The sequence below is a fragment of the Salvelinus namaycush genome, chromosome 7 (genome assembly GCF_016432855.1).
Source record: "Salvelinus namaycush isolate Seneca chromosome 7, SaNama_1.0, whole genome shotgun sequence".
Classification (NCBI taxonomy): Eukaryota; Metazoa; Chordata; class Actinopteri; order Salmoniformes; family Salmonidae; genus Salvelinus; species Salvelinus namaycush.
In genome coordinates this window covers 48,469,039-48,496,969 of record NC_052313.1, presented here as the reverse complement: position 1 = coordinate 48,496,969, position 27,931 = coordinate 48,469,039, and the positions used below count along the sequence as shown (strand labels likewise).

General features: G+C 45.1%; 2 protein-coding genes across 2 annotated transcripts in view; both read right to left on the bottom strand.

The window, feature by feature from the left end:
- Nucleotides 1-8: 8 nt before the first annotated feature.
- Nucleotides 9-8,994, bottom strand: LOC120050638 (pituitary tumor-transforming gene 1 protein-interacting protein-like). Its single transcript, XM_038997222.1, has 7 exons — nucleotides 8,819-8,994; nucleotides 6,208-6,260; nucleotides 4,138-4,246; nucleotides 3,967-4,069; nucleotides 705-770; nucleotides 176-222; nucleotides 9-46 (listed from the first exon to the last, which is right to left on the bottom strand). The coding sequence occupies exons 1-7, from the start codon at nucleotides 8,907-8,909 to the stop codon at nucleotides 9-11; spliced, it is 507 nt and encodes a 168-aa protein (XP_038853150.1). The 5' UTR covers nucleotides 8,910-8,994.
- Nucleotides 8,995-10,780: 1,786 nt separating this feature from the next.
- LOC120050771 (unconventional myosin-X-like) overlaps nucleotides 10,781-27,931 on the bottom strand; it is a 36,097-nt gene continuing 18,946 nt past the window's right edge. The window contains 27 exon segments of the mRNA XM_038997323.1: nucleotides 10,781-12,489; nucleotides 12,660-12,851; nucleotides 12,965-13,138; nucleotides 13,416-13,736; nucleotides 13,884-14,007; nucleotides 14,074-14,210; nucleotides 14,947-15,154; nucleotides 16,021-16,169; nucleotides 16,555-16,703; nucleotides 16,921-17,202; nucleotides 17,324-17,518; nucleotides 17,863-18,005; nucleotides 18,195-18,250; nucleotides 18,359-18,452; nucleotides 18,687-18,782; nucleotides 18,889-18,993; nucleotides 19,183-19,321; nucleotides 19,543-19,666; nucleotides 20,427-21,008; nucleotides 21,143-21,409; nucleotides 21,641-22,021; nucleotides 22,149-22,266; nucleotides 22,478-22,602; nucleotides 26,287-26,367; nucleotides 26,526-26,786; nucleotides 27,111-27,203; nucleotides 27,695-27,761. Of these exon segments, the coding sequence (XP_038853251.1) occupies nucleotides 12,385-12,489; nucleotides 12,660-12,851; nucleotides 12,965-13,138; nucleotides 13,416-13,736; nucleotides 13,884-14,007; nucleotides 14,074-14,210; nucleotides 14,947-15,154; nucleotides 16,021-16,169; nucleotides 16,555-16,703; nucleotides 16,921-17,202; nucleotides 17,324-17,518; nucleotides 17,863-18,005; nucleotides 18,195-18,250; nucleotides 18,359-18,452; nucleotides 18,687-18,782; nucleotides 18,889-18,993; nucleotides 19,183-19,321; nucleotides 19,543-19,666; nucleotides 20,427-21,008; nucleotides 21,143-21,409; nucleotides 21,641-22,021; nucleotides 22,149-22,266; nucleotides 22,478-22,602; nucleotides 26,287-26,367; nucleotides 26,526-26,786; nucleotides 27,111-27,203; nucleotides 27,695-27,761 (4,768 nt within the window). The 3' untranslated portion in view covers nucleotides 10,781-12,384.

Sequence of the window (27,931 nt, the reverse complement as noted above, 5' to 3'; positions counted from 1 at the left end):
ATATCAGCTCAAGAGAATTTGGAGTACGGGTTGGACCCACTGAGACCTGGAAAGTGGGGGGGGGGGGAGAAAAGGAGTTAGAGATCATCTTCCATAACAAATTCCATCAGAGTAGTGACAGTGTTTTTCCACAGACAGGAGTGGTGTGTTTGTGTGAGTGTATCTCAAGTCATACCATATTTCGTTCTGATTTCTTCATGCCTCATCTTCATCTCTGCCTTTCTATTAACACAAAGACAACCAGCTGGTTAGACGCACACATCGTTTTTCTTAGAGGACTGCACAACCTTTCAGACCAGCCAGGTAGGTAAGAAGTCATAAATAGAGCACAAACCGGTTTGGGCGGTTAGCTTTGGTTGTGACATATGTAAAGGTTTGTTCCAGTAATTATTTTGTGTCACCCCGGCTGTAACTGATATGAAACTAACAAAATAAACTTGGGGGCTTGTTCTGATCGCAGTCACATTTTCAGAGACACACTAAGGTCAAATACAGCACACACAGGGCTTGACTGGGTAACATTTACCATATCTCCCTGTGGGATTTGTAGTAGGCCAGCTGAACACACACACACACACACACACACACACATACAGCCATGTAAATACTGATACTTAGAATAACAAAACACATTCTTTAGTTGCAAATTGCTTCACATACATAGAGAAATACACAGATGTTCGTGTGCCATGATGATGTCTTACCTCTCTTCCTGCTTTCCCTTCATCTTATTGGTCCGTCTCTCCATCTTGGCATCGAACCTCGTAGACCTGACACACACACACACACACACACACACACACACACACACACACACACACACACACGTTGGGGCGGATAAGTACTTATACATGTACCTCGAGGTCAGTCCATGGGGTAGATCAGTGCGTGTGAGTGTGTGTGAGTGAATAATTACACACTAGTTGACCATGACAAAGCAAACACACACACTACACAGTTGAGGCCAAATATATTGGCACCCTTGCACTAAATTATTCCCCATTTCTTTAAAAATAAATAGAAATTGAAAAAAAAACATTGATATTGGATTTTCGACATTGCAGAACCAATTTTATTGTTGTAAACCTAGGTTGAGAATTTTGATTAAGAAAATAAAGACAAATGGCAGGTCCTAAATTGGCACCCTGTAGCTAGTACTTGGTTGGACAGCCTTTGGCCAAGATAACTGCAGACAGATGCTTCTTGAAGCCACCAATGAGCTTGCTGCAACTTTCTACTGGCATTTGGCCCACTTTTCAGCAGCAAATTGTTTTAATACTTAAATGTTTGAGGGGTTCCCTCCAACTACTGATCTCGCCATTGGTTTTGGATGTGATTCAGTTCCGGACTCTTGTCTGACATGTGGGAGATTTGATAATGCTGTGGGGTTGCTCTGCTGCCTCTGGTCCCGGGGGCCTTGAACGTGTGCAAGGCATCATGAAATCAGCAGATTATCAGGTGTTTTGTTCAACCCAGTGTCCAAAAACTGAGTCTCCCCTGAATGTTGTGGGTCTTCCAGCAGGACAACGACCCCAAAGATGAAAAAACACCCAGGAATGGTTCAAGAAGAGATGCTGGACTGTTCAGGAGTGGCCAGCCAAGAGTCCAGATTTGAATCACATCCAAAACCTATGGAGAGATCTGAAAACATCAGTTGAGGGGGGCACCCCTCAAACATGGAAGAATTAGAGTAGTTTGCTGCTGAAAAGTGGGTTAAATCATTGCTTGCTACAAGACGTGTTTGTCTGCAGTTACCTTGGCCAAAGGCTGTGCAACAAAGTATTAGCTCCGGAGTGCCACTAATTTAGTCCATGCCATTTGTCTTTATTTTCAACAAAAAAAAAAACTGTCAACTTAAGTTTACAAAAATACAATTGGATCTGCAATGTTGAAAATCTAATAAGGTGTGAAGACCAGAAGTTTTTATTTTTTACTTATTTTAGAAGGGGACACACACACATGTACACACATCATGTTTTAGTTGTATTGTTTATTATTTTGTTGAACTATTGTTTGTATATCGTTGTATTTTAAATTTGTGTTACTGTTTTTGTCTATCACTGTTTCGTTACGTGTCATGTTTTGTGTTTTTTTGTGGACCTCAGGAAGAAACGCTGCTGCTTTGGCAAAAGTTAATGGGGATCTGAATAAACAAATAAGAAATAGCGACTTATTTAAGAAAAGTGCATGGGTGCCAATATGTTTGGCCGAAACTGTATATAAATACACTCACACATTCAACGAAAATGAAAAATAAATAATAATATACAGTTGAAGTCAGAAGTTTACATACACTTAGGTTGGAGAAAATAAAACTCGTTTTTAACCACTGCACAAATCTATTGTTAACAAACTATAGTTTTGGCAAGTCGGTTAGGACATCTACTTAGTGCATGACAAGTAATTTTTCCAACAATTGTTTACAAACAGATTATTTCACTTATAATTCACTGTATCACAATTCCAGTGGGTCAGAAGTTTACATACACTAAGTTGACTGTGCCTTAAACAGCTTGAAAAATTCCAGAAAATGATGTGATGGCTTTAGAAGCTTCTGATAGGCTAATTGACATCATTTAAGTCAATTGGAGGTGTACCTGTGGATGTATTTCAAGGCCTACACCTTCAAATTCAGTGCCTCCTTGCTTAACATGAAGGGAAAATCAAAAGAAACCAGCCCCCAAAAAATGTAGACCTCCACAAGTCTGGTTCATCCTTGGGAGCAATTTCCAAACGCCTGACGGTACCACGTTCATCTGTACAAACAATAGTGCGCAAGTATAAACACCATGGGACCATGCAGTCATCATACCGCTCAGGAAGGAGACGCGTTCTGTCTCCTAGAGATGAACGTACTTTGGTGCGAAAAGTGCAAATCAATCCCAGAACATCAGCAAAGGACTTGTGAAGATGCTGGAGGGAACAGGTACAAAAGTATCTATATCCACAGTAAAACGAGTCCTATTTCGACATAACCTGAAAGGCCATTCAGCAAGGAAGAAGCCACTGCTCCAAAACCGCCATAAAAAAGCCAGACAACGGTTTGCAACTGTACATGGGGACAAAGATTGTACTTTTTGGAGAAATGTCCTCTGGTCTGATGAAAAAAAAAATAGAACTGTTTGTCCATAATGACCATCGTTATGTTTGGAGGAAAAAGGGGGAGGCTTGCAAGCCAAGGAACACCATCCCAAATGTGAAGCACAGGGGTGGCAGCATCATATTGTGGGGGTGCTTTGCTGCAGGAGGGACTGATGCACTTCAAAAAATAGATGGCATCATGAGGAAGGCAAATTATAGGGATATATTGAAGCAACATCTAAAGACATTAGTCAGGAAGTGAAAGCTTGGTCAGAGATGGGTCTTCCAAATGGACAATGACCCCAAGCATACTTCCAAAGTTGTGGCAAAATGGCTTAAGGACAACAAAGTCAAGGTATTGGAGTGGCCATCAAAGCCCTGACCTCAATCCCGTAGAAAATGTGTGGACAGAACTGAAAAAGCACGTGTGAGCAAGGCCTACAAACCTGACTCAATTACACCAGCTCTGTCAGGAGGAATGGGCCACAATTCACCCAACTTATTGTGGGAAGCTTGTGGAAGGCTACCCGAAATGTTTGACCCAAGTTAAACAATTGAAAGGCAATGCTACCAAATACCAATTGAGTGTATGTAAACTTCTGACCCACTGTGAATGTGCTGAAAGAAATAAAAGAATTAATAATTCTCTACTATTATTCTGACACTTCACATTCTTAAAATAAAGTGGTGATCCTAACTGACCTAAGACAGGGAATTATTAGTAGGATTAAATGTCAGGAATAGTGAAAAACTGAGTTTAAATGTATTTGGCTAAGGTGTATGTAAACTTCCGACTTCAACTGTATATCATCCCAAACCGAGATGTGTTTAGGAAACATAGACCACACAAATCAACAATGTGTGAGTGTGTTATAAGCACTATACCCGATGTGTTCACACTTGCAGCAGCAGAAGAGGCAGACCAGGAAGGCGATGATAATGACTCCACCCACCACCGCCATGGCGATGATCAAGGACTGGAAATTTACTGACACACACACACACACAACATTAGTTCCTACTCCAGCAGAGGTGTGCGTGTGTTTGTTTTCTTACCCCAGCAGCGCCCCCAGCGTGCATCCTTGAGGGGGCAGAGGGTGTGCGGGGGGAGGATGGTGTTGACTGGGTACGTGATACACATCTTAGTCTTCTGACACCACAGGCACTGTGAGAGACACACATGTCAACATAACGCAAATAAAGTTGAAGTCGGAAGTTTACATACACCTTAGCCAAATACATTTAAACTCAGTTTTTAACAATTCCTGACATTTAATCCTATTAAAATTCCCTGTCTTAGGTCAGTTAGGATCACCACTTTTATTTTGAGAATGTGAAGTGTCAGAATAATAGTAGAGAATGATTAATTTCAGCTTTTATTTCTTTCAGCACATTCCCAGTGGGTCAGAAGTTTACATACACTCAATTAGTATTTGGTAGCATTGCCTTTAAATAGATTAACTTGGGTCAAATGTTTTGGGTAGCCTTCCACAAGCTTCCCACAATAAGTTGGGTGAATTTTGGCCCATTCCTCCTGACAGAGCTGGTGTAACTCAGGTTTGTAGGCCTCCTTGCTCGCACACGCTTTTTCAGTTGTGCCCACAAATGTTCTATAGGATTGAGGTCAGGGCTTTGTGATGGTCACTCCAATACCTTCACTTTGTTGTCCTAAAGCCATTTTGCCTCAACTTTGAAAGTATGCTTGGGGTCATTGTCCATTTGGAAGACCCATTTGCGACCAAGCTTTCACTTCCTGACTGATGTCTTGAGATGTTGCTTCAATATATCCACATCATTTTCCTTCCTCATGATGCCATCTATTTTGTGAAGTGCACCAGTCCCTCCTGCAGCAAAGCACCCCCACAACATGATGTTGCCACCCCCGTGCTTCATGGTTGGGATGGTGTTCCTTGGCTTGCAAGCCTCCCCCTTTTTCCTCCAAACATAACGATGGTCATTATAGCCAAACAGTTCTATTTTTGTTTCATCAGACCAGAGGACATTTCTCTGGTCTGATTCTCAAAGTACGATCTTTGTTCCCATGTGCAGTTGCAAACCGCAGTCTGGCTTTTTTATGGCGGTTTTGGAGCAGTGGCTTCTTCCTTGCTGAATGGCCTTTCAGGTTATGTCGAAATAGGACTCGTTTTTTCTGTGGATATAGATACTTTTGTACCTGTTTCCTCCAGCATCTTCACAAGGTCCTTTGCTGTTGTTCTGGGATTGATTTGCACTTTTCGCACCAAAGTACATTCATCTCTAGGAGACAGAACGCGTCTCCTTCCTGAGTGGTATGACGGCTGCGTGGTCCCATGGTGTTTATACTTGCGCACTATTGTTTGTACAGATGAACGTGGTACCTTCAGGCGTTTGGAAATTGCTCACAAGGATGAACCTGACTTGTGGAGGTCTACAATTTTTTTTCCTGAGGTCTTGGCTGACTTCTTTTGATTTTCCCATGATGTCAAATAGAGGCACTGAGTTTGAAGGTAGGCCTTGAAATACATCCACAGGTACACCTTCAATTCACTCAAATTATGTCAATTATCCTATCAGAAGCTTCTAAAGCCAAAACATAATTTTCTGGAATTTTCCAAGCTGTTTAAAGGCATAGTGTATGTAAACTTCTGATTCACTGGAATTGTGATATAGTGAATTATAAGTGAAATAATCTGTCTGAACAATTGTTGGAAAAATTACTTGTGTCATGCACAAAGTAGATGTCCTAACAGATTTGCCAAAACTATAGTCTGTTAACAAGAAATTTGTGGAGTGGTTGAAAAACGAGTTTTAATGACTCCAACCTAAGTCAATATAAACTTCCGACTTCAACTGTATATGTGAACTATGAATGGGTAGGGGTTTCAGGATTGGCAGGTATAGAGTTCACAATGCCAAGGATGGAGGGATGCAGAGAGAGAAATGAGGGCAGAGAGAGAGAGGTGTGTGTTAAGTTTGTCCCCCGACCTGTCTGACAGATGTGGAGAGTGGAGCTGATATGCTGATTCATGTGCACCAGAACACATTTGTGACCCTGTTAGACCCATGAGCAGGAGGTATAGTGAGGGAATCAGGACCAGGAAACCCAAAGTGTGCCTCACTCGCGTGCTAGACTAATCCCAGACTCACCGTCACAATCGTTAGACATTCCGCACAGCTTGTTCCATTCTTAGTCTCACACACTGAGAGGGAGGGAGAGAAAACAAGTTGATTGAGAGGAGAAAAAAAACATTAGATCAGTAGTTCATAACATACTAAATAGAGGTCGGCCAATTCGGGCCGATTTCAAGTTTTCATAACAATCGGAAATAGGATTTTTTTTTTTTACACCTTTATTTAACTAGGCAAGTCAGTTAAGAACACATTCTTATTTTCAATGATGGCCTAGGAACGGTGGGTTAACTGCCTTGTTCAGGGGCAGAACGACAGATTTTTACCTTGTCAGCTCAGGGATTCAATCTTGCAACCTTACGGTTAACTAGTCCAAAGCTCTAACCACCTGCCTCACGAGGAGCCCGCCTGTTACGCGAATGCAGTAAGAAGCCAAGGTACGTTGCTAGCTAGCATTAAACTTATCTTATAAAAAACAATCAATCAATCAATCATAATCACTAGTTATAACTACACATGGTTGATGATATTACTAGTTTATCTAGCGTGTCCTGCGTTGCATATAATCGATGCAGTGCGCATTCGCGAAAAAGGACTGTCGTTGCTCCAACGTGTACCTAACCATAAACATCAATGCCTTTATTAAAATCAATACACAGAAGTATATATTTTTAAACCTGCATATTTAGCTAAAAGAAATCCAGGTTAGCAGGCAATATTAACCAGGTGAAATTGTGTCACTTCTCTTGCGTTCATTGCACGCAGAGTCAGGGTATATGCAACAGTTTGGGCCGCCTGGCTCATTGCGAACTAATTTGCCCGAATTTTACGTAATTATGACATAACTTTAAAGGTTGTGCAATGTAACAGGTATATTTAGACTTATGGATGCAACCCGTTAGATAAAATACGGAATGGTTCCGTATTTCACTGAAAGAATAAATGTTTTGTTTTCGAGATGATAGTTTCCGGATTCGACCATATTAATGACCTAAGGCTCGTATTTCTGCGTGTTATTATGTTATAATTAAGTCTATGATTTGATAGAGCAGTCTGACTGAGCGATGGTGGGCACCAGCAGGCTCGTAAGCATTCATTCAAGCAGCACTTTCGTGCGTTTTGCCAGCAGCTCTGCTGTTTATGAATTCAAGCCTATCAACTCCCGAGATTAGGCTGGTGTAACCGATGTGAAATGGCTAGCTAGTTAGCGGGGTGCGCGCTAACAGCGTTTCAAACGTCACTCGCTCTGAGACTTGGAGTAGTTGTTCCCCTTGCTCTGCATGGGTAACGCTGCTTCGAGGGTGGCTGTTGTCGATGTGTTCCTGGTTCGAGCCCAGGTAGCGGCGAGGAGAGGGATGGAAGCTATACTGTTACACTGGCAATACTAAAGTGCCTATAAGAACATCCAATAGTCAAAGGTATATGACATACAAATCGTATAGAGAGAAATAGTCCTATAATTCCTATAATAACTACAACCTAAAACTTCTTACCTGGGAATATTGAAGACTCATGTTAAAAAGAACCACCAACTTTCATATGTTCTCATGTTCTGAGCAAGGAACTTAAACGTTAGCTTTCTTACATGGCACATATTGCACTTTTACTTTCTTCTCCAACACTTTGTTTTTGCATTATTTAAACCAAATTGAACATGTTTCATTATTTATTTGAGGCTAAATTGATTTTATTTATGTATTATATTAAGTTAAAATAAGTGTTCATTCAGTATTGTTGTAATTGTCTTTATTAGAAATAAAGAAATAAAAATCGGCCGATTAATCGGTATCGGCTTTTTTGGTCCTCCAATAATCGGTATCGGCTTTGAAAAATCATAATCGGTCGACCTCTAATACTAAATAACTGCAGTTCGAGGCAGTAATAAAGCCTTCTCACTGGCAGCAAGACCTAGCCTACTGAAGATATTTCCATTTGTTGTTTGACTGTATGATTCCACAGAATTGTTTGTGTACATTCTGTTAGTTCTATGGCTCCAGATAAGAAGGGGAAGCCTGGTAGTCTGGTTTCTATGGGGCTAAAAGGCTAAAGGATTATTCCAAGACATGGAACAGGTGTCTCTTTGGACACTTTAACTGGTTTCACCCAAACACTTAACAGTTAAATGGGCCAGCCAGTCACGATTATAGCTACTGAAATGTGTCTGAGAAGGAGCTGAAAAAACTCCAACGTTTCTGCTAAAAGGTTTCAGTTATACAAGCATTTAGCAGAAAGCAAGAGCCAACTCCCTAACAGTGAAAAGGCCAAATACGTTACTAATGTACTAATGACACTTGAAATGAAAGAGACATTATCTGAATATAATAATATAAATGTTGAGGTTGATGAAAGTATAAATTACACCATTATAAAGGAACTGAAAACAAGCATTAAGTCATTTTCTGTTTTACCTAAAGGCAAAGTCACTGTGAAATAGGCTACAACGTGAAATCGGGGACATTCTGGTTTGAGAACTCCACTACCAGCTGTATTTTCGGTGATTAACGTCATAGACTAACTAGAGCCAACATAATTAACTATAATATAATGTTGTCATATAGATCAAAATAATCTATAAGCGACAATAAATCAATGGTTAAGAAAAACAACAAAATAAGTGTCACTAACTCACCTATCCTTGGTGCGGCAGTTTGCGCGAACACAGCGACCAAACCGAAGAGTAGCAGAACACCAGGTAGGCCTACTAAACTCCTCAAATCCATCTTTTATTGAAACTTTTAAATCTGACAGTAAAATATCCCGTCGTGTATGGCGCTACTCTTGAGTTGAAAAAGTTGTCTTATTTAAGTAACAACACCGAGAGGCAATCCGTTTAAAGAAAATAAACCCTTGAAGTGATGTTGAGATAAGGCAAAAAGGTCTGTCCTCCTTTCTCCCCGCGCGCGCCCAACCAATGACATGTGGAATTAGGGTGACCACATGTCCCAGAATACGGGACAGTCCCAAATGTTGGCCATTTGTCTGCTGTCCCGTATTTTATCAACAAATTAAAACACCACTAATTTACCAAAAAAGTTAGATTTGTTGCATATTTCAGTCAGACTTCCTATTCATTTGATGATAATTGACATTTCGAACTGTCTGCCAGAAACATGTATTCATGTAGGCTGCACTGGCCCGCAAAAACATTCCGTTGTCCCGCATTTGTGTATTTTAAATATGGACCATTATGTGGTCATCCTAGCTGAAATAGAACAATCATGTCAGCTGTGTGCGCGTGCGTAAGTGTGTGGCTGCGTGCGTGCGTGCGTGCGTGTATAGAAGAGAAGACTGGACAATTTCCGATAATTTATTAAAGCATAAGTTTGTAAAGCCAGTTACAAAAAAAAGAACAACAACAATTTTCTCTCTCTTTTTTCTCTCAAAACAATCACAATGTTTCAATATATAATGATAATAATTAATATGAACCATGACAGATTACAGTCAGGCCCTACTCTGGCCGCCTGCGGCTGGAAAAGGACCCCGGTATAGAGGTTGCTCATAGACACAGATCTAGGATCAACTTACCCTTACCATTTGGGTGTGAAACGCAAAACTGAGCTTAGATCACAGGAGGTTGGTGGCACCTTAAGTGGGGAGGATGGGCTTGTGGTAATGGAGCAAAATTAATGGAATGGTATCAGATACATCAAACACATGGTTTCCATGTGTTTGATGCCATCCCTTTTGCTCAGTTCCAGGCAATATTATGAGCCTTCTTCCCTTCAGCAACTTCCAGTGCCTTAGATCAGTGTACTAGCAGTGTGAGAGGCAGGGCCATTGAAAGAGAATACCTAGATAGGACACAGTTCCCGAATTTCACTGGATTTGACGATAATTGACATTCCGACCTGTCTGCCAAAAACATGTATTCATATAGGCTACACTGGCCCGCATAAACTGGATTTTTCAGTCATTCCAAATGGTCCACTGGGACACAGGATGGAATGTTGTTCTGAATTGGAATGTCTTTTCCAGTAATTCTGATTCTATAGACTGGTTCTCCAGGGGGCTTAGGCCCACAAGCAGTGACGACACACAGTCAGAAACAAACAAACAAAATCCCCATGTTCCCAGAATTCTGAATTCCTATTTCCTAGAAGCATACCTCCTCAATGTGTGATCTTCTCTTCTTTCACAGAATTCCATACTGTAACCATATCCCCTCCCTCCCTCTGCAATAATTATAACAAATAAATACCCCATCCTCCCCTCTCCCTCCCTTCCTCCATTCCCAAACTCTTCCCCATTTAAAATCACAATCACAACACCATTCTCTTATAAAGGTTATCCAGATAGATAATACTCTTATTTCTCAACAACACACTTTCTTTCTTTTCTTCATTTGGTTCCCTTCTTCCCTCGGTGTGGTAGTTAGTTAGTCACTTGCATTATGACACAGATACACACGCTCACGGTAGCGTTCCAAACACAGCACTGCAGGAGGGGAGACACTGGGAACGTACAGTACACTAGTCACATGACTTAAAACAGGTTCTATTCACATATGAACTGGAGAACAGTCACATAGCATAGAAACAGAATGGGTAGAGAAGACAAGATTGTAGATTCCTCATGTTAAAAAAAAAAAAAAAGTACCCACCGATATGGAAACGTGAGCCAGAAGGTTGATACGAAGGCTACATTTCACTAGAGCACAGAGAAACGCATGTAGGCAACCATCCCAAACCGCCCTACCAATATGGCCGCCGCGACTGAACTCTACCCATTCTACATCAAGAAGTGAAACCCCTCTATATATCTGTGATTTAGTCAGATGGCACTGCTAGTGAATAAGGGTGCGTTGGCATATTAGACATACAGCAGTGAATATCTCTGATCATTCGCATTTAGTTTACACATACAATAAATGTATCAAATGGCATTTATAATGGTATTTATATACATACAGTACAGTGACCACCAAAATCTATGTAGGGTTCCTATGGGTGCGATATACAAAAACGATAAGTGTTTGATTAGTGTATGTGTGTACGTGTAGGTTGGACATGAATATGTAATATATGTGATGTTTATAGTATGTAGACATATTATAGGAGAAAGCTCTCTCTATCTCCCTTGGTTGATCTTGTAGTCAACATTTTTCATTCTCCTCCCATGGAGCCTCCCCCCACACCGAGCCAGACAGCTACCCCTTGAAAGAGCCTCTGAGTCAGGATGATCCTGGGGAGAAGGCCCTGGATGGGCCTCCAGCCCTGGTTCTCTGAGGGAGTTTGTATGAGGCCACTTCCTTTGACCATATGTGATGTCACATCCTTTGACACAGGAAGTAAGTACTGTGCAGTCTGATGAAGAAGGGACCTGATTTTCTGATTTGTCCCCGAGATGAAAACACAAAACACAGTGAGTCCTTTATCTCAGTCACCACGGTAACAGCAGATGAACGAGAGATTGAGTGAGAGAAAGAGAGAGGAAAGGAAGCAAGCAAGCAACAGAGAATAAATTAACACTTAACTGTAAAGAGAGTGAAGCAGGCAAAATAGGGGACACACAGACAGAGAAAGAGAGAGTTATATCAAATGGGGGAGAGAGGGTAAGAGACAGAGGAAGGAAGATATAAATAGTAACAGGCTTCATTTGATCTCTCCTAGCTGGCAGTGTGTTGGGACTGCGACTGGGGGTGTGTTATTGGGGTTGAGAAGGGGGCGACAGGGCTTTGCGGGTGGTATGGCTTGACTGGGCTATTGTGCTTGTCGTTGGTATGGGTTTGGTCCAGAGAGAACAGAGAGAGGGATGACAGAGGAGAGAGAGAGTAATAAGTAATAATAAGATAAGATTTAGATTAAGTAAGGTTGAGTTAGAATGTGCTTGCTGGACCTGCTGTCTATAAGACAGTGACATGCAGGGTAACTGGGGGTTGGGAGGTGCTGGAGTTGTCCTCCCCAAAATGGGTAATTTTCCATGCTCATTGTTAACAAACAGATATTTAACCCAATCCACCCAATTCCCAAGTCTAGAATAGTTAGCTGCAGTGTCCATCCCCTTTTCGTTTTGTGAAATCGGATGCCATTTTAGATCCCTGACTGTCCCCTGTTTTGTGGTTACCCCTATCCAAGATCAGCTGACTCCACCAAAAAACAATTGACCGACCAATCCGTGGATTGTATCCACTTCCTGCCTCTCTCTGATAGGCCTGTACTGTTGAATAGAGGGCTCTGACTGGCTGCTGGTTGATCACCTGACAAAGGTGCTGGCGACGCTGGAGACAGACATGATGCTGCAGCGTTTCTTCACCATCATGTTGATGTAGGCTTTCATGATCTTAGCAATCTCCATCACCTGCAGAGAGAGAGAGAGAGAGAGAGAGAGAGAGAGAGAGAGAGAGAACACATCAGTGTCTTTGTGCAGTATATTCGGGATTCACTCTTCCATTGTGTGAGGTTGTTTTTGTTGTGACTGATGCATGCATGCGTGTGTGTGTGTGTTCCAGAATATGTGTGTGTGTTTACCAATGGAGTGTGGAAGAACAAGTCGTTGCCGTCGACAGTGATCTGGTAGGTGCAGGGTTGTGGAGCTCCAAAGAAGGTGATCTGCTCATACTGGAACGTCTGCAGAGGTTTGGGTTCCCCTCTCTTATACACAGACAGGTTGTCAGCACTCACACCCAGCCACAGGTCATGGGGGAAACCTCCTTCCTTACACTGCAGGGGAGAGAGAGGGAGGAGAAGCGGAGAGAGGAGGAGAGGGAGGGGAGGATGAGATAGAAGTAAAACACAAAGGTCCACACACAAAACACACACACACACACACACACCTCCACGTCGAACAGTGTAGAGCCATATCCGGGCCACTCTTTGACGATGGACATGTATTTGAGCAGAGCCTGGTGCTGGGCGAGTCCCTGTAACTTGGTCCATTTATCCAGAACATGGGCTCTGATGGCCGATGTCTCCTCCTTCACCCACATCTCTACCTGCTGCCCCTCTTCCTCCTGGACAGGATTACAAACATATTTATCATTCAATCAATAAATTAACCAACAAATCAATCCATCCCAAACCCAATCAGAGGCGATAGGGCAAGATATCTCTGTATGGAATATGCTATGCCCCAGTCAATAGATGATCATGTGTGATTTACGAGAGGCGCCATCTATGGGACATATTGAGAACTACAGCTAGGAAAAATATTGCAGTAGTGATGTCAGCACGTGTGTATGCATGTTTTATGCAAATGCATTGTGTGTTTGTGTGTGTGCCCATCGCCACCTTCTGTTTCTTCAGCGAGCCCGTCTTGAAGCTGCGCCTCAGACTTCCATCCAGGAAGCTGGGGGTTCTCCTTCTATCCTGCCCGTCCCCCTTGACACTTCCCACCTGCCCTCCTCCTCCCTCTCCTCCTGCCGCGCCTCCCTGTTTGGTGGAGTGGAAGATGCGCGAGCGGAGGCGCCCTATTGGGTAAACAGTACCGAGGCTCCACCCAGCGCGGCTGGCCCCGTCTCCATGGAGATACTGTAGCCGTAAAGCGGCTAGCTGCTGCAAAGTTTCCTCTGGGGCCGGGAAGTGACCACTAATCAGAGACTCATGGGCCTGAAGGGAGGAGGGAGGAGGGGGTGTCAAAAGGGGGGAGAGAAGGAGGGGGAGAGTGAGAGAGAGACATTTATTGAATTTGAGTGAGACGGAGTAGGACAAGGAGTGTGTGTGTATGTGTGTCTGTGTGTGTCTGTCTGTACTCACCTGCTCAAACATGAAGGCAAATTCGACCCCCTCCTTAGGCATGCTCTCCATGTCGAGGAAACAGTAAAGTTTAAAATAGAGTCTCCACTGTCCTTCCTCCTCCTCCTCCTCAGTCCCTGACAGCCTGGAATACACACAGATAGGGTTAGCAACACACACACACACGCTCACACACACACACGTTACGTACCTCTCAAACTTGGCGAGGACGTCAGCCACGATGACCCTGCTCTCCAGAGCTCGGTCCGTCACCTTGTTGTGCTCAAACAGAGAGAACAGATTCCTACTGTCCTCCATGGCCAGGCCGCGGATCAACTTCTCCACCACCTACACACACACACACACACACACACACACACACACACACACACACACACACACACACACACACACACACACACACACACACACACACACACACACACACACACACACACACACACACACACACACAAAGGAGAGATGTTACAGAGACGTGTGAGTGTGTATGTGTGCATGTGTATACACGGAGTATACCAAACATTATGAACACCTTCCTAATATTGAGTTGCCCTCAGAACAGCCTCAATTTGTCAGGCCATGGACTCTACAAGGTGTCGAAAGCGTTCCACAGGGATGCTGGCCCATGTTGAATCTAATGCTTTCCACAGTTGTGTCAAGTTGGCTGGATGTCCTTTGGGTGGTGGACCATTCTTGATACACATAAAAAAAACAGTTGAGTGTGAAAAACACAGCAGCGTTGCAGTTCTTGACACAAACCGGTGCGCCTGCCACCTACTACCTACCGTACCCTGTTCAAAGGCACTTAAATATTTTGCCATGCCCATTCACCCTCTGAATGGCACACATACACAATCCATGTCTCAATAGTCTTAAGGCTTAAAAATCCTTCCTTAACCTGTCTCCTCCCCTTCATCTACACCGATTGAAGTGGATTTAACAAGTGACATCAATAAGGGATCATAGCTTTCACCTGGTCAGTCTGTGTCATGCAAAGAGCAGGTGTTCTTAATGTTTTGTACAGTCAGTGTATGTCTGGCAGTATATGTGTGTGTGTGTGTACCTCTCCAGCGGTGGTGTGTGAATTGATGGAGATCTTGCAGGAGCCTCCTCCATGGCAGTAGACTGTAGTTGTCATCTCCTGCCTCACCAGTAGGGCCACGATCTCCTCCTGAGACGGAATAAAGTCCCTGGTCTTGGTCTTCTTCAGAGACTCATTGATAAAAGCAGAATAACGCTCTATCTCTGTGTTGGGGAAATGCTCTCGCACCCTGGGAGAACACACACAGAGACAGTCATGATACACACACACACACATAATATACACACACACACTAATAAAAAATATCTATACCTGTGATGAGTTCTGACTTCTAAACTTGAAATATCCTTGTTCATGGTACTGAGGGAGAGAGGGGAATGCAGAACCTTTACGTTCTGTCAGAACATGTTATTGTTTGACATCGGGTATCCAATGGAAAGGAGAAGGGCCACAATCTGGTTTCAGTTGTTGGGTTGTAATTTGAAGTACTTGCTACACCAGAAGTGAATGGTTATCTGGAGGAGGAATGTAAATGCGGGGTCAATTAAAGGCTGGATATGAGCCAGGGGCTTGGAATGTTACTGAGTAAGGGAAAGCCAATCACATGGTTGCGGTCACTGATAAGGGTGGATAGCTGTGGATTAGTGAGGAATTGTGGGCTGAGGTCAGCTCGGGTCACATGAAGGGAGAAGGAACAGTTTATTACCCACATCACTTCACTTCCTGCCTAGCAACAAAGAAGTCATGTTTAGAGAAAAGGAAGAGACTTCACCTGAAGTGGGGTATATTTACTTGTTCTGATGGGAACATGTCTTTGTCTGTTCAGCTGTTTGACCCATTAGGTGAATAAACTTGGTTTGAGCTTTTCCTAGTTCTCCGTTAGTTTTAACTGGGTTTATTTAGAACCTAACACCTGGGACATGCACTCACCTCTTGGGAACACACACACACACACACACACACACACACACACACACACACACACACACACACACACACACACACACACACACACACACACACACACACACACACACACACACACACACACACACACACACACACACACACACACACACACACACACACACAAACCTTTTGAGGTGGAAGCGCAGGTATCTGAGGATGGTCCGGCTTGGGAGGAAGGTACAGCTCATACAGGTGAGGAGGTGCCAATGAGCCCGCTGATTGGGCTGATTGGGCTGAGGCACGTGATTGGTCTGCTTGATCACCTGACAGTATACCTGGAGAGAGCGGTAAAGACAGTCATTGAGTAGGAGAGTGTTTGTATGCGTATGCGCCTGTGTATGTGTGTATGTGTGTGTGTGTGTGTGTGTGTGTGTGTGTGTGTGTGTGTATGTGTGTGTGTGCCTGTATGTGCACAAGTATACAATCTTAGAAAAGAGGGTTCCAAAAGCGTTCTTCAGCTGTCCCCATAAGATAACCCTTTTTGGTTCCAGGTAGAACCATTTTGGGTTCCATGTGGAAAGGGTTCTACCTGGAACCAAAAAGGGTTCTTCAAAGGGTTCTACTATGGGGACACCCGAAGAACCCTTTAAGGTTCCCGATAGCACCTTTTTTTCTAAGAGTGTATGTGCTCATATGATGTGTGTGCCCATGTGTGTGTACCTCGTCTCGGAGAGGTCTCAGATCCTGACAGGTCTGCAGTACCCCCCGTATGATAGGAACAGGGTCTGCCAGAGTCTCCATCTCCTGAAGAGAGTTAAACACTCGGATCGCTTCATCCTGAAGACTGGCATAGCCCTGCTGTCTCTGGACTGGAGGGGAGAGGAGGGGAGGGGAGGGGGAGAGGAAAGGAGGGGGAGGAGAGGAAGGGATGGAGGGGGGAGAGGGAGAGAGGAAAGGAGGGAGGAGGGGGTGAGAAGGAAAGAAAAGTTATCGTCAAATCCATTCATGTTCAAGTCAGTGACAGTATCAGGAGGATTACCAGGAAGTGACAGTACAATGAGGATTACCAGGAAGTGACAGGTCCACTCTACTTACTGACTTCTCCGTAGGGTAGTGGCAGTAGGGGGGAGTGTAGAGGGTGCTGAGTGTATCTGAGGATGGGATTCCTCCTGTAGGTCTGCTCCACCGCCTCAGGGTTCAGACTGCTGTCCTTGATATCTCTGATGAGCTGTAGTGTCGGTGTTTCTATGGGTGTCTTGCTGTCTATCACTGCCTGTATGGCTGCTATCCATCTCAGAGCTTCATTCAGCATCTTGGTGTAGAGGCGATACGAGTGCTTCCTACCGTGCACTATGATGTTCCAGTACCCTACAAAAGACAACAAGGGCATCAGTATAGACCCTACCCTCCGATCCCCTACACCCTCCATTTCTTCCCTCTGACTTGCTCCTCCCTCTCGTCCTCTCCTTTCACTCCTTCCCTCTCTCACCTGTCTCTCTGTGCACTCGTTCCTCAGGTTGAAAGACAGAGCAGAGGGAGTTGAGGACGAGGGTTCCCATCTTGGAGGAGTTTCGCTCAGAGCTCTTGTAGTAATCCAGGGAGTTATGGGTTAACACGAACCAGCGTTTCTTCAGCTTCAGAACATTGCTCTTAGTTCCTGTCTTCATCTCCTTCTGGAGCCAACCTAGGGGTAGGAGGGAGAGAGAGAGGAGAGAGAGAGAAAACAGAATGATACAGAGAGAGGGAGATAAGAGAGAGAGGAGAGTGATACAGAGAGAGATAGAGAGCGCAAAGGTATCACTTGTGGGCCATCATACAAGAATTGTGTGGTTGAGTTGTGTACCAGTGTGTGGGTGTGTAATGAGTAACATTGTCTGAGACCTGAAGACTAACACGATGCACAGTAGACCTATGTTCCAACTCAGTCAGACACACACGTGTGTGTGCGCGAGTGTGTCTCTATGTGTGTGTGTGTGCCTCTGTGTGTATCTTTATGTGGTTGTGTGTTTGTGTGGGTGTGTTACCCACCCCTAACCAGGAACTCCTGTCCGTCTATCTTGGCGTCTCCTTTAGGTTTCTGCAGCAGGCTGATCCAGTGGTGCATCTCCTCTGGAGTGTCGGTGTTACAGTGGATCACACGGTTCGCTGTGATGATGACAAAGGAGTTGGGCCTGGGCGCACACACACACACACACACACACACACACACACACACACACACACACACACACACACACACACACACACACACACACACACACACACACACACACACACACACACACAAAGGTTAGATACCACTACATAACACATCTAATTTATAATCCCATATCATGTCAACCACAGTAACTAGTTCATACCTGTCTGGGTTGTCAGAGGCACAGACTGAGTCAATCAGCCCCACGTCCAGAGTTCCCTATAACATGACATGACATACTCTATTATTATGGCACAGCATGTGTATAACATGTGTGGGTAATTATAACATGTGTATAACATGGTTAGAAGCTGTGTAGACTCTGACCACAGCGTTCTTGGGGTTGGCCTGTTCATGAGACATGTCCATCAGCTGCTCAGGAGTATACACATGAACCTTACTGAGGACGTTATACCACGCACTAGAGAGAGAGAGAGGGGGAGAGAGAGAGCGAGAGGAGGGTAGAAAGAGAGAGGAAGAGAGGTTAGAGGGAGAGAACAATTTCAGATGAAAATGTATATTATCGTTCTATTCATTTGGCATCATGTCTCCCTTCTCTGTGAGGAAAACCACAGGTGGATCTGAATCCTATGGTTCTACGAGGTTGGTTATTAGAGGCCAAACACATAAGTCAAACACTTTGGTGTCTCCACACCTGGCGTCTTCTGGCGACTCAGCAAACACCTGGTACGTCCTCTCATCTGTCACGATGTTCAACGCATTCTCCTTCTCATGGTTGTTCACGATCTCCCTGCGAGGAACAGAGAGGAAAGGAAATAGGTTTTGCTTTGGCGACGAGTTGCATTGTGGATCGGGCTTAAGTCTAGAGCATTGCATTGTGGGTCTTAGAGTCTTACTTGGCGGCGCGGATGTCGATGGTTCCCTTCAGTTTCTCCTCGCTGTCGCTGTCAAAGTACATCAGTTTGTGTTCCCTCAGAACAAACCATCGCATCTTCCAGTTCCTGCAGGGGGAGGTAGGGTGTAGGGGTTAACACACACACACACACACACACACACACACACACACACACACAAACAAACACACACACACACACACACACACACACACACACACACACACACACACACACACACACACACCAAACACTCCCCTCTAATCCCCCTCTAAACAAACAGACACACACCCCAACCTGCGGGACAGAGTGGACAGTCCTCCTCCCTTCTTATGGAGCCAGCCAGACTTGAGGGACTCCTGTTTGGAGCGGAACCACATGAAGGTCTCATCCTTCAACACACACCACCGCCTGCGCCATGGAATCATCAGACCAGCTGAGAGGGACACACACACACACACACGCACGCACGCACGCACACGCACAAACACACAAACAAACACACACACACACACACACACACGGTATCATGCATGTTCATTATGCCACTATGACCAGTTAAAGGGATGAGAGATAAACATGGGCTGTGTGTAAGTGCTGTGTGTGTATGTGTGTGTGTTTGTATGGGTGTGTGTTTGTGCGTGTGTTTGTACTCACCCTTCATGTAGAGGTAGCTATGGAAGTACGGAGGTCCGTTCCCGTTGAGAAGAGTGACCCTGCCGTTGTGTACCTCCTCATCTGTGTCCAACAGCCCATCATGCTCATCATCACTCTCTATGTACTGGACAACACAGATATATACCTCAATATCTATCTATCTATTTTGCAATATAACACGCTAACACCATCATCACTCACTCTATACGTACTGGACGCAGTATACAATTATTATTATATATATATGCAGTATATATAGATATACCGGTAACTGCCAAAATAAAGGAAACACTTGAGTAAACGAGGATACAAAGTGTACTGAAAGCAGGTGCTTCCACACAGGTGTGGAATTAACATCCCATCATGCTTAGGGTTATGTTTAAAAATGCTTGGCAGTTGCCCATTATTTTGGTGACCATGGCTAGAATAAGAGATCTCAGTGACTTTGACAGAGGGGTGACTGTTGGGGCACGTTTGGCAGGAGCTTCAGTGACAAGGACTGCTCAACTTGCTTATGTTTCACGATATGCCATGTCCGTCTCAGTCACCAGATCTCAACCAAATTGGACAATTATGGGAGATTCTGAAGCGGCGCCTGAGACAGCGTTCTCCACCACCATCAACAAAACACCAAAATTATGGAATTTCTTGTGGAAGAATGGCGTCGCATTCCTCCAATAGAGTTCCAGACACTTGTAGAATCTATGCCAAGGTGCATTGAAGATGTTCTGACTCGTGGTGCCCCAACGCCCTATTAAGACACTTTATGTTGGTGTTTCCTTTATTTTGGCAATTACATGTACGTCCAACATGCCTCATAAATATACACAGCAATAACGTGTGAATGTGTGTGTGTATGTGTGAATATGTGTGTGTGTACTAACTGAGTCAGAGCTGCCCCTGTATGACTCTATGCTGGCGTTGGTGCACGTGGACTTCCTCAGAGCTTCTTCCTCCGTCATGGCCGCGCTGCCTCTGTTGCTATTCTGCCCGGATGCGGAACCATCGTCTCCCGCGGTGACAGAGCCCTCCTCCTCGTCGTAATCTGATTCGCCGCTGTCGACCGGCATGCTGTAGATCGGCTCCTCCCCTTCTCCGAGGCTCAAGATACTCGTTGTCCTCCCTCCATCACCCTCTTTTTTCTCCCCCTCTCCAGGAGGCAATGGTGGGGGAGGGGTGGCAGAGCCATCTTCAGCTGGTAAGGGGGGAGGCGGGGGAGGGACGGGAGTGGGTGAGGATGAATCGAGGGCAGGGGGAGGTGATGTAGCAGTAGAGCCCTCGGCGAAGGCCGGTGGAGGGGGCGGCAGGTGGGCGAACATATCCTGGTCCACGGCAGCGTCAGCCTCGGCTGGAGGAGGGAAGTCTGGGAGGAGAGGGACAGTGCATTCCTCCTCGGCATGGAAGCCCTCGTCCACCTCCTCCTCCTGGGTTACGGCCGTGGCCATGCCTGGGCCCTCCTGGAGCCGCTGGAGGGCAGGGAGAAAACGGGTTAGTGTCAGGGCAGATAAGGCCAGATATGTTTTAAGCATATCCAACTTGACACAGGAGAGGGACACAGAAGAACAACCTCAACACTCTTCAGGAAATACGGAACACCAACCTCTGCGCTAGCGCTAGCAGCGGTGGCTAAACTGGGATCCAGACCTCCAAAGTCCAGGAGGTCGATTAGTTCTGTGGCCTTACGAGAGGCCTCCTTCTTCAGCCTCTTGATCTCTGCGTCCCGGCGTAGCCGGAGCTCCTGCCTGGAGGACTCACAGAGCTGGGAGACCCCATCCTCCCTTTGTTTCTGCAGGCGCTCGATCTCCAACTCTATACGCAAGATCTCCTCCATCTGACGGGCCTCTTCTTCCGTCTTTCCTTCCTTTTTCTGGAAAGGGAGAGAGGGAGGAGGGGGAAGGCGGAGGGAGGAAAGGGAGAGAGACACAATGGAGTGGAGAGAAAGAGAGGAAATTATAAAGAACGTCAGGTGTCATCTCATGACATCCCTATATCTGATGACATGGATGAGCCCATTCCTATGATAGTATATGGCCTCAGGACCAGACCATTTTCTAAAAGAGGGGTGAGCAGAGAAAAGAGTAGAGAAGAGAAAGCTCACCTCAGAACCCTGAGCAGCCTTTGCTTCTACTCCTCCCTCCACCTCTCCCTCCTTCTTTCCCTCCTCCTGTTCTCTCTTCTTCCTCTCCTCTTCCTCTCGCTTCCTCCTCTCCTCTCGGAGAGTGTGGCAGCTTGCGCGGGCCACCTGTCCTCGTCTGTGTTTTTGGAGTACCCGCGTCGCCAAGCATCGCCGTAGAAACCATTTCCGTTGTATGTGGGTACGAAGGTACCCCTGGAGGGTGACGACGCTCCCCTTCACACGCTTAAAGTGCTTCCTGGCGGTGTAGGTGAGGATGTGGGCTCTGATGACCATGCCTGCTTTACGGCGAACCTCGTCTCTCTCTTTCTCCAGACGCTGTTCCAGAGACTCCTTCATAAACACCTAGAGGTCAGAAGTGTGACGTCAGGGGTGAGAGGTTGAGGGGGCAGGTGGGCAGGGTGAAATGTCACTTCAACATCTGTTTGCATCCACTGGTGTCAAGTCCACTAAAGTTCTGCTACAGTCTTACCTTGGTCTTTCCCAGCTGCCACTCCTTCTTGGCACGGTCGTATTTGGTCAGCAGGTCTGTACTCCTCTTCTTTTCATCCCCCGCTCCACTCACCTTCTCTTGTAGAATGATTTGATACCTGAGAGAGAGGAAGACAGGAGTGGAGAAAGAGGAAGTGAAAGAGTAACAAAGTTAAACAAACTAAGTTTATTTACATACACTAGCCCAGAGAGAGAATTACAAAAAGAGGGGCAGGGGGAAGAGACAGAGACAGAGACAGAGACAGAGACAGAGACAGAGACAGAGACAGAGACAGAGACAGAGACACACACACACACACACACACTGACCGGTTGAAGAAGTCTTTGAAGGTTCTGCGGACAGGGAAGCCGGCCCGGCGGATCTTAACTGTTTCTAACATTCCAGAATACCTCAGCTGGTTCAGAACCACTTCCGGGTCAAACACGCTAGGGTTCTACACGGGTCACAGGTCAGAGGTGTTTGGTTACAATAAGTTCTGATATACATTTGTGTCACCATATGTTCAAGGAGTTTGATGTCTGGTAAAGAGTGTCTTACCACACAAAGGTACACTATATACACTACCGGTCAAACGTTTTAGAACACCTACTCAAGGGTTTTTCAAGGGTTATTCTCTCAACCAGCTTCACCTGGAATGCTTTTACAACAATCTTGAAAGAGTTCCCACATATGCTGAGCACTTGTTGGCTGATTTTCCTTCACTCTGCAGTCAGACTCATCCCAAACCATCTCAATTTGGTTGAGGTCAGAGGATTGTGGAGGCCAGGTCATCTGATCCAGCATTCCATCACTCTCCTTCTGTAGGAGTAATTGATACATATGTAGGTAGATATCACACTATTAAACAATAGACAGGTGTACATTAGAAAATAGGAGAAGAAGGCAGACGTGAGTGCATTTGCCATTCTGGTAAATACAGGAAACCAAAGATTAGCAGATGGCCAAAGTCATACGTGCTTTAAAGTGCATGTATGGAAAAAGCAGGACACCATTATGAAGATAAAATTGACAGGAACGGCCATAAGTGCTTAGGGTAAAGGCCATAAGTGCTTAGGGCAAGATAGACATATATTAATTTTAGGGGACAAGGGGATCCTGCCCCCATTATAATCTAATCAAGAGCGGATACAGGCGTTATTGGGCGTAGACAAGCAGGAAGCCTGAAATGAAGGATAATGGTGGCAGATGACCATAGGAGAAGTAATTTAATTAATGTATGTAATGATCTCATGTGTGTGGATGTGTATAAAGAGCGAACCAGTGCTCTGGGAAGGGGTGGGATCCGCGGATCGTTCCGGCTTGTGATACATAGTATTAAAAGTCTATTTGAATTTACAAGTTCTTGTAAGTGTTATGGTTTGAACCGATTTTCCACGACACTTCTTGGTAAAATAGCCATTACACAGCCTGGAGGTGTGTTGGGTCATTGTCCTGTTGAAAAACAAATGATAGTCCCACTAAGCCCAAACCAGATGGGATGGCGTATCGATGCAGAATGCTGTGGTAGCCATGCTGGTTAAGTGTGTCTTGAATTCTACATAATCATCTGTTCACCCCCACCGCGTCTCACAAAGACATGCTGCTTGAAACCAAAGATCTCCAATTTGGACTCCAGACCAAAGGACAAATTTCCACCGGTCTAATGTCTATTGCTCGTGTTTTTTGGCCCAAGCAAGTCTCTTCTTCTTCTTAGTTTCATTTAGTAGTGAATTCTTTGCAGCAATTTGACCACGAAGGCCTGATTCACGCAGTCTCCTCTGAACAGTTGATGTTGAGATGTGTCTGTTACTTGAACTCTGTGAAGCATTTATTTGGGCTGCAATTTCTGAGACTGGTAAATCTAATGAACTTATCCTCTGCAGCAGAGGTAACTCTGGGTCTTCCTTTCCCGTGGCAGTCCTCATGAGAGCCAGTTTCATCATCGCGCTTGATGGTTTTTGACTGACCTTCATGTCTTAAAGTAATGATGGACTGTCATTTCTCTTTGCTTATTTGAGCTGTTGTTACCATAATATGGACTTGGTCTTTTACCAAATAGGGCTATCTTCTGTATACCCCCCTACCTTGTCACAACACAACTGATTGGCTCAAATGCATTAAGAAGGAAATAGATTCCACAAATTAACTTTTAAGAAGGCACAACTGTTAAATGAAATACATTCCAGGTGACTACCTAATGAAGCTGGTTGAGAGAATGCCAAGAGTGTGTGAAGCTGTCATCAAGGCAAAGGGTGGCTATTTGAAGAATCTAAAATCTAAAATATATTTAGATTTTGTTTTTGTTACTACATGATTCCATATGTGCAATTTCATAGTTTTGATGTCTTCACTATTATTCTACAATGTAGAAAATAGTAAAAATAAAGAAAAACCCTTGAATGAGTAGGTGTTTGTAAAACTTTTGACCGGTGAATACAAAAGTATGTGGACACCCCTTCAAATAAGTGGATTCGGCTATTTCACGCCACACCTGTTGCTGACAGGTGTATAAAATTGAGCACACAGCCATGCAATCTCCATAGACAAACATTGACAGTAGAATGGCCTTACTGAAGAGCTCAGTGTCATAGGATGCCACCTTTTCAACAAGTCAGTTCGTCAAATTTCTGCCCTGCTAGAGCTGCCCCGGTCAACTGTAAGTGCTGTTATTGTGATGTGGAAATGTCTAGGAGCAACAACGGCTCAGCCGCGTCTGTCCTCGATTGCAACACTCACTACCGAGTTCCAAACTTCTCTGGAAGCAACGTCATCGCAATAACTGTTCGTCGGGAGCTTCATGAAATGGGTTTCCATGGCCGAGCAGCCGCACACGAGCCTAAGATCACCATGCGCAATGCCAAGCATCGGCTGGAGTGGTGTAAAGCTCGCCGCCATTGGTCTCTGGAGCAGTCAAAATACGTTCTCGGTTGTGATGAATCACGCTTCACCACCTGGCAGTCCAACGGACAAATCTAGGTTAGGCAGATGCCAGGAGAATGTTACCTGCCCGAATGCATAGTGTCAACTGTAAAGTTTGGTGGAGGAGGAATAATGGACTGGGGCTGATTTTCATGGTTCGGAAAAGGAAAATCTTAATGCTCCAGCATGCAATGACATTCTAGACATTTCTGTGCTTCCAACTTTGTTTGGGGAAGGCCCTTTCCTATTTCAGCATGACAATGCCCCTGTGCACAAAGCAAGGTCCATATAGAAATGGTTTGTCGAGATTGGAGATTGAAGAACTTGACTGGCCTGCACAGAGCCCTGACCTCAGCCCCATCAAACACATTTGGGATGATTTGGAACGCCGACTGCGAGCCAGGCCTAATTGCCCAACATCAGTGCCCGACCTCACTAATGCTCTTGTGGCTGAATGAAAGGAAGTCCCCGCAGTAATGTTCCAACATCCAGTGGAAAGCCTTCCCAGAAGAGTTGAGGCTGTTATAGCAGCAAAGGGGGGACCAACTCCATATTAAGGCCCATGATTTTGGAATGAGATGTTCGACGAGCAGGTGTCCACATACTTTTGGTCATGTAGTTTATGTAAAGTGATAGGTTGGACTTTTTTTGTATTTTTTATTATTATTATTATTTTTTTTAAATTTTATCCCATTTTCTCCCCAATTTTCGTGGTATCCAATCGCTAGTAATTGCTATCTTGTCTCATCGCTACAACTCCCGTACGGGCTCGGGAGAGACGAAGGTCGAAAGCCATGCGTCCTCCGAAGCACAACCCAACCAAGCCGCACTGCTTCTTAACACAGCGCGCCTCCAACCCGGAAGCCAGCCGCACCAATGTGTCGGAGGAAACACCGTGTACCTGGCCCCCTTGGTTAGCGCGCACTGCGCCCGGCCCGCCACAGGAGTCGCTGGAGCGCGATGAGACAAGGATATCCCTACCGGCCAAACCCTCCCTAACCCGGACGACGCTATGCCAATTGTGCGTCGCCCCACGGACCTCCCGGTCGCGGCCGGCTGCGACAGAGCCTGGGCGCGAACCCAGAGACTCTGGTGGCGCAGTTAGCACTGCGATGCAGTGCCCTAGACCACTGCGCCACCCGGGAGGCTAGGTTGGACTTTTGGGGTTAATATAGATATGTAGTGTGAAAGATATAGATATGTAATAGATAATGCTAACCTTCTCGTTGTTGGGTTTGATGCAGCGCACGAAGAAAGGGTTGGAGGCACTCAGAGTGTTCATCAAGGAATGGAGAGAGTCCTGAGAGATAGACACAGAGAATCAGTACACACACACACACACACACACACACACACACACACACACACACACACACACACACACACACACACACACACACACACACACACACACACACACACACACACACACACACACACACACACAACTTCTCTCACCCTAAACTGTGAGCTGACGGTAGGCTTGCGTCTGGCTGTCCCCATCTTCAGAGTCTCCTCACTGTTCCTGCTGCCCACTCTCTCAAACAGATCATAGATGAAGTCCAGTCTGCTCTCCTTCAGCATGTTGAGGATGTCGTCTCTGAATGTATCTCTGTTCTTCTCCAGAACCCCGGTGACATCATACAGAACCTCTCCAGCATAGTGCCTGATGCCAAACTGATGGTCAGCCAGTCGAGGCTTCACATAGTACGGGTTTGTCTGCAGAGGGAGGAGGAAACAAGTTATATCACACCATATTAATGAATGTCACATAGTAGCATGTGTATGTGTGTCACAGGAGGCTGGTGAGGGGAGGACGGCTCATAATAATGGTGGAATGGAGTGAATGGATTGGTATCAAACTATGTGTTTGAGTTTTATACCATTAAGTACACTCTGTTCCAGCCATTACTATGAGCCAATCCTCCCCAATGAAGGTGCCACCAGCCACCTGTGGCATGTGTGTGTGTGTGTGGGGGGGGGGGGGGGGGGGGGCGGGGCGGGGTCGTTTGTGTGGGTCTGTGTGTGTACTGTATGACTCACAGAGTGCCTGCTGTGTAGTTTCTCCAGCAGTGTGAAGTCTGTCCCTTTGGGGAAGCGACTCTCCTCGTTTACCAATGCTAGCATCCCCAGTTTCTGGCAGAGAGATACACAACCAAAACTTCAGGTTTACGTCATAGTAACATTACATCAACATTAAATCAACTTCACATGAACATTACAGCAGCCCCACAGTGTTGGGCTGAATCCTAAATAGCACCCTATTCCCTATATAGTGCACTATTTTTGGCCAGAGTAATGGGCCCAAGTAATGGACTAAATAGGGAATACAGACGTAGGATCTTAATTTGGTCACCCTGTTACAGGACAACTTTCTAGCAATACAGTTAATTTTAAACTTGTAGTGTATTTGAGATTTAAAAAGGCTTCCGAAGTTTGTAATTTCCACTATGATTTTCCCTTACGAAAAATGTATCAACCCCTACAGAAATGTAATGAATTATAATCCAGATAATAATTCACGTCTATTGTTGCTGCAGGATTTTTTTTCCTGCTGTAGCAAACTCGCTCAAATTAAGATCCTACATCTGTAGAGTGCCATTTGGGAGACAACTTTGGTCTCTTACCTTCTCTATGAGGTCCAGACACTCAGCGTTATCCATCCAGTCTATGGCTTCCCACTGGACTCCCTCTCTATGGACACATAGCGTTATCACAGGTAGAGCCCAATGTTGTTTCTGTCTCAGGCTGTGTGTGTGTATCTCAGTGTGTGTGTGTTGTGTATCTCAGTGTGTGTGTGTTGTGTATCTCAGTGTGTGTGTGTTGTGTATCTCAGTGTGTGTGTGTTTGTGTGTGTGTCTCAC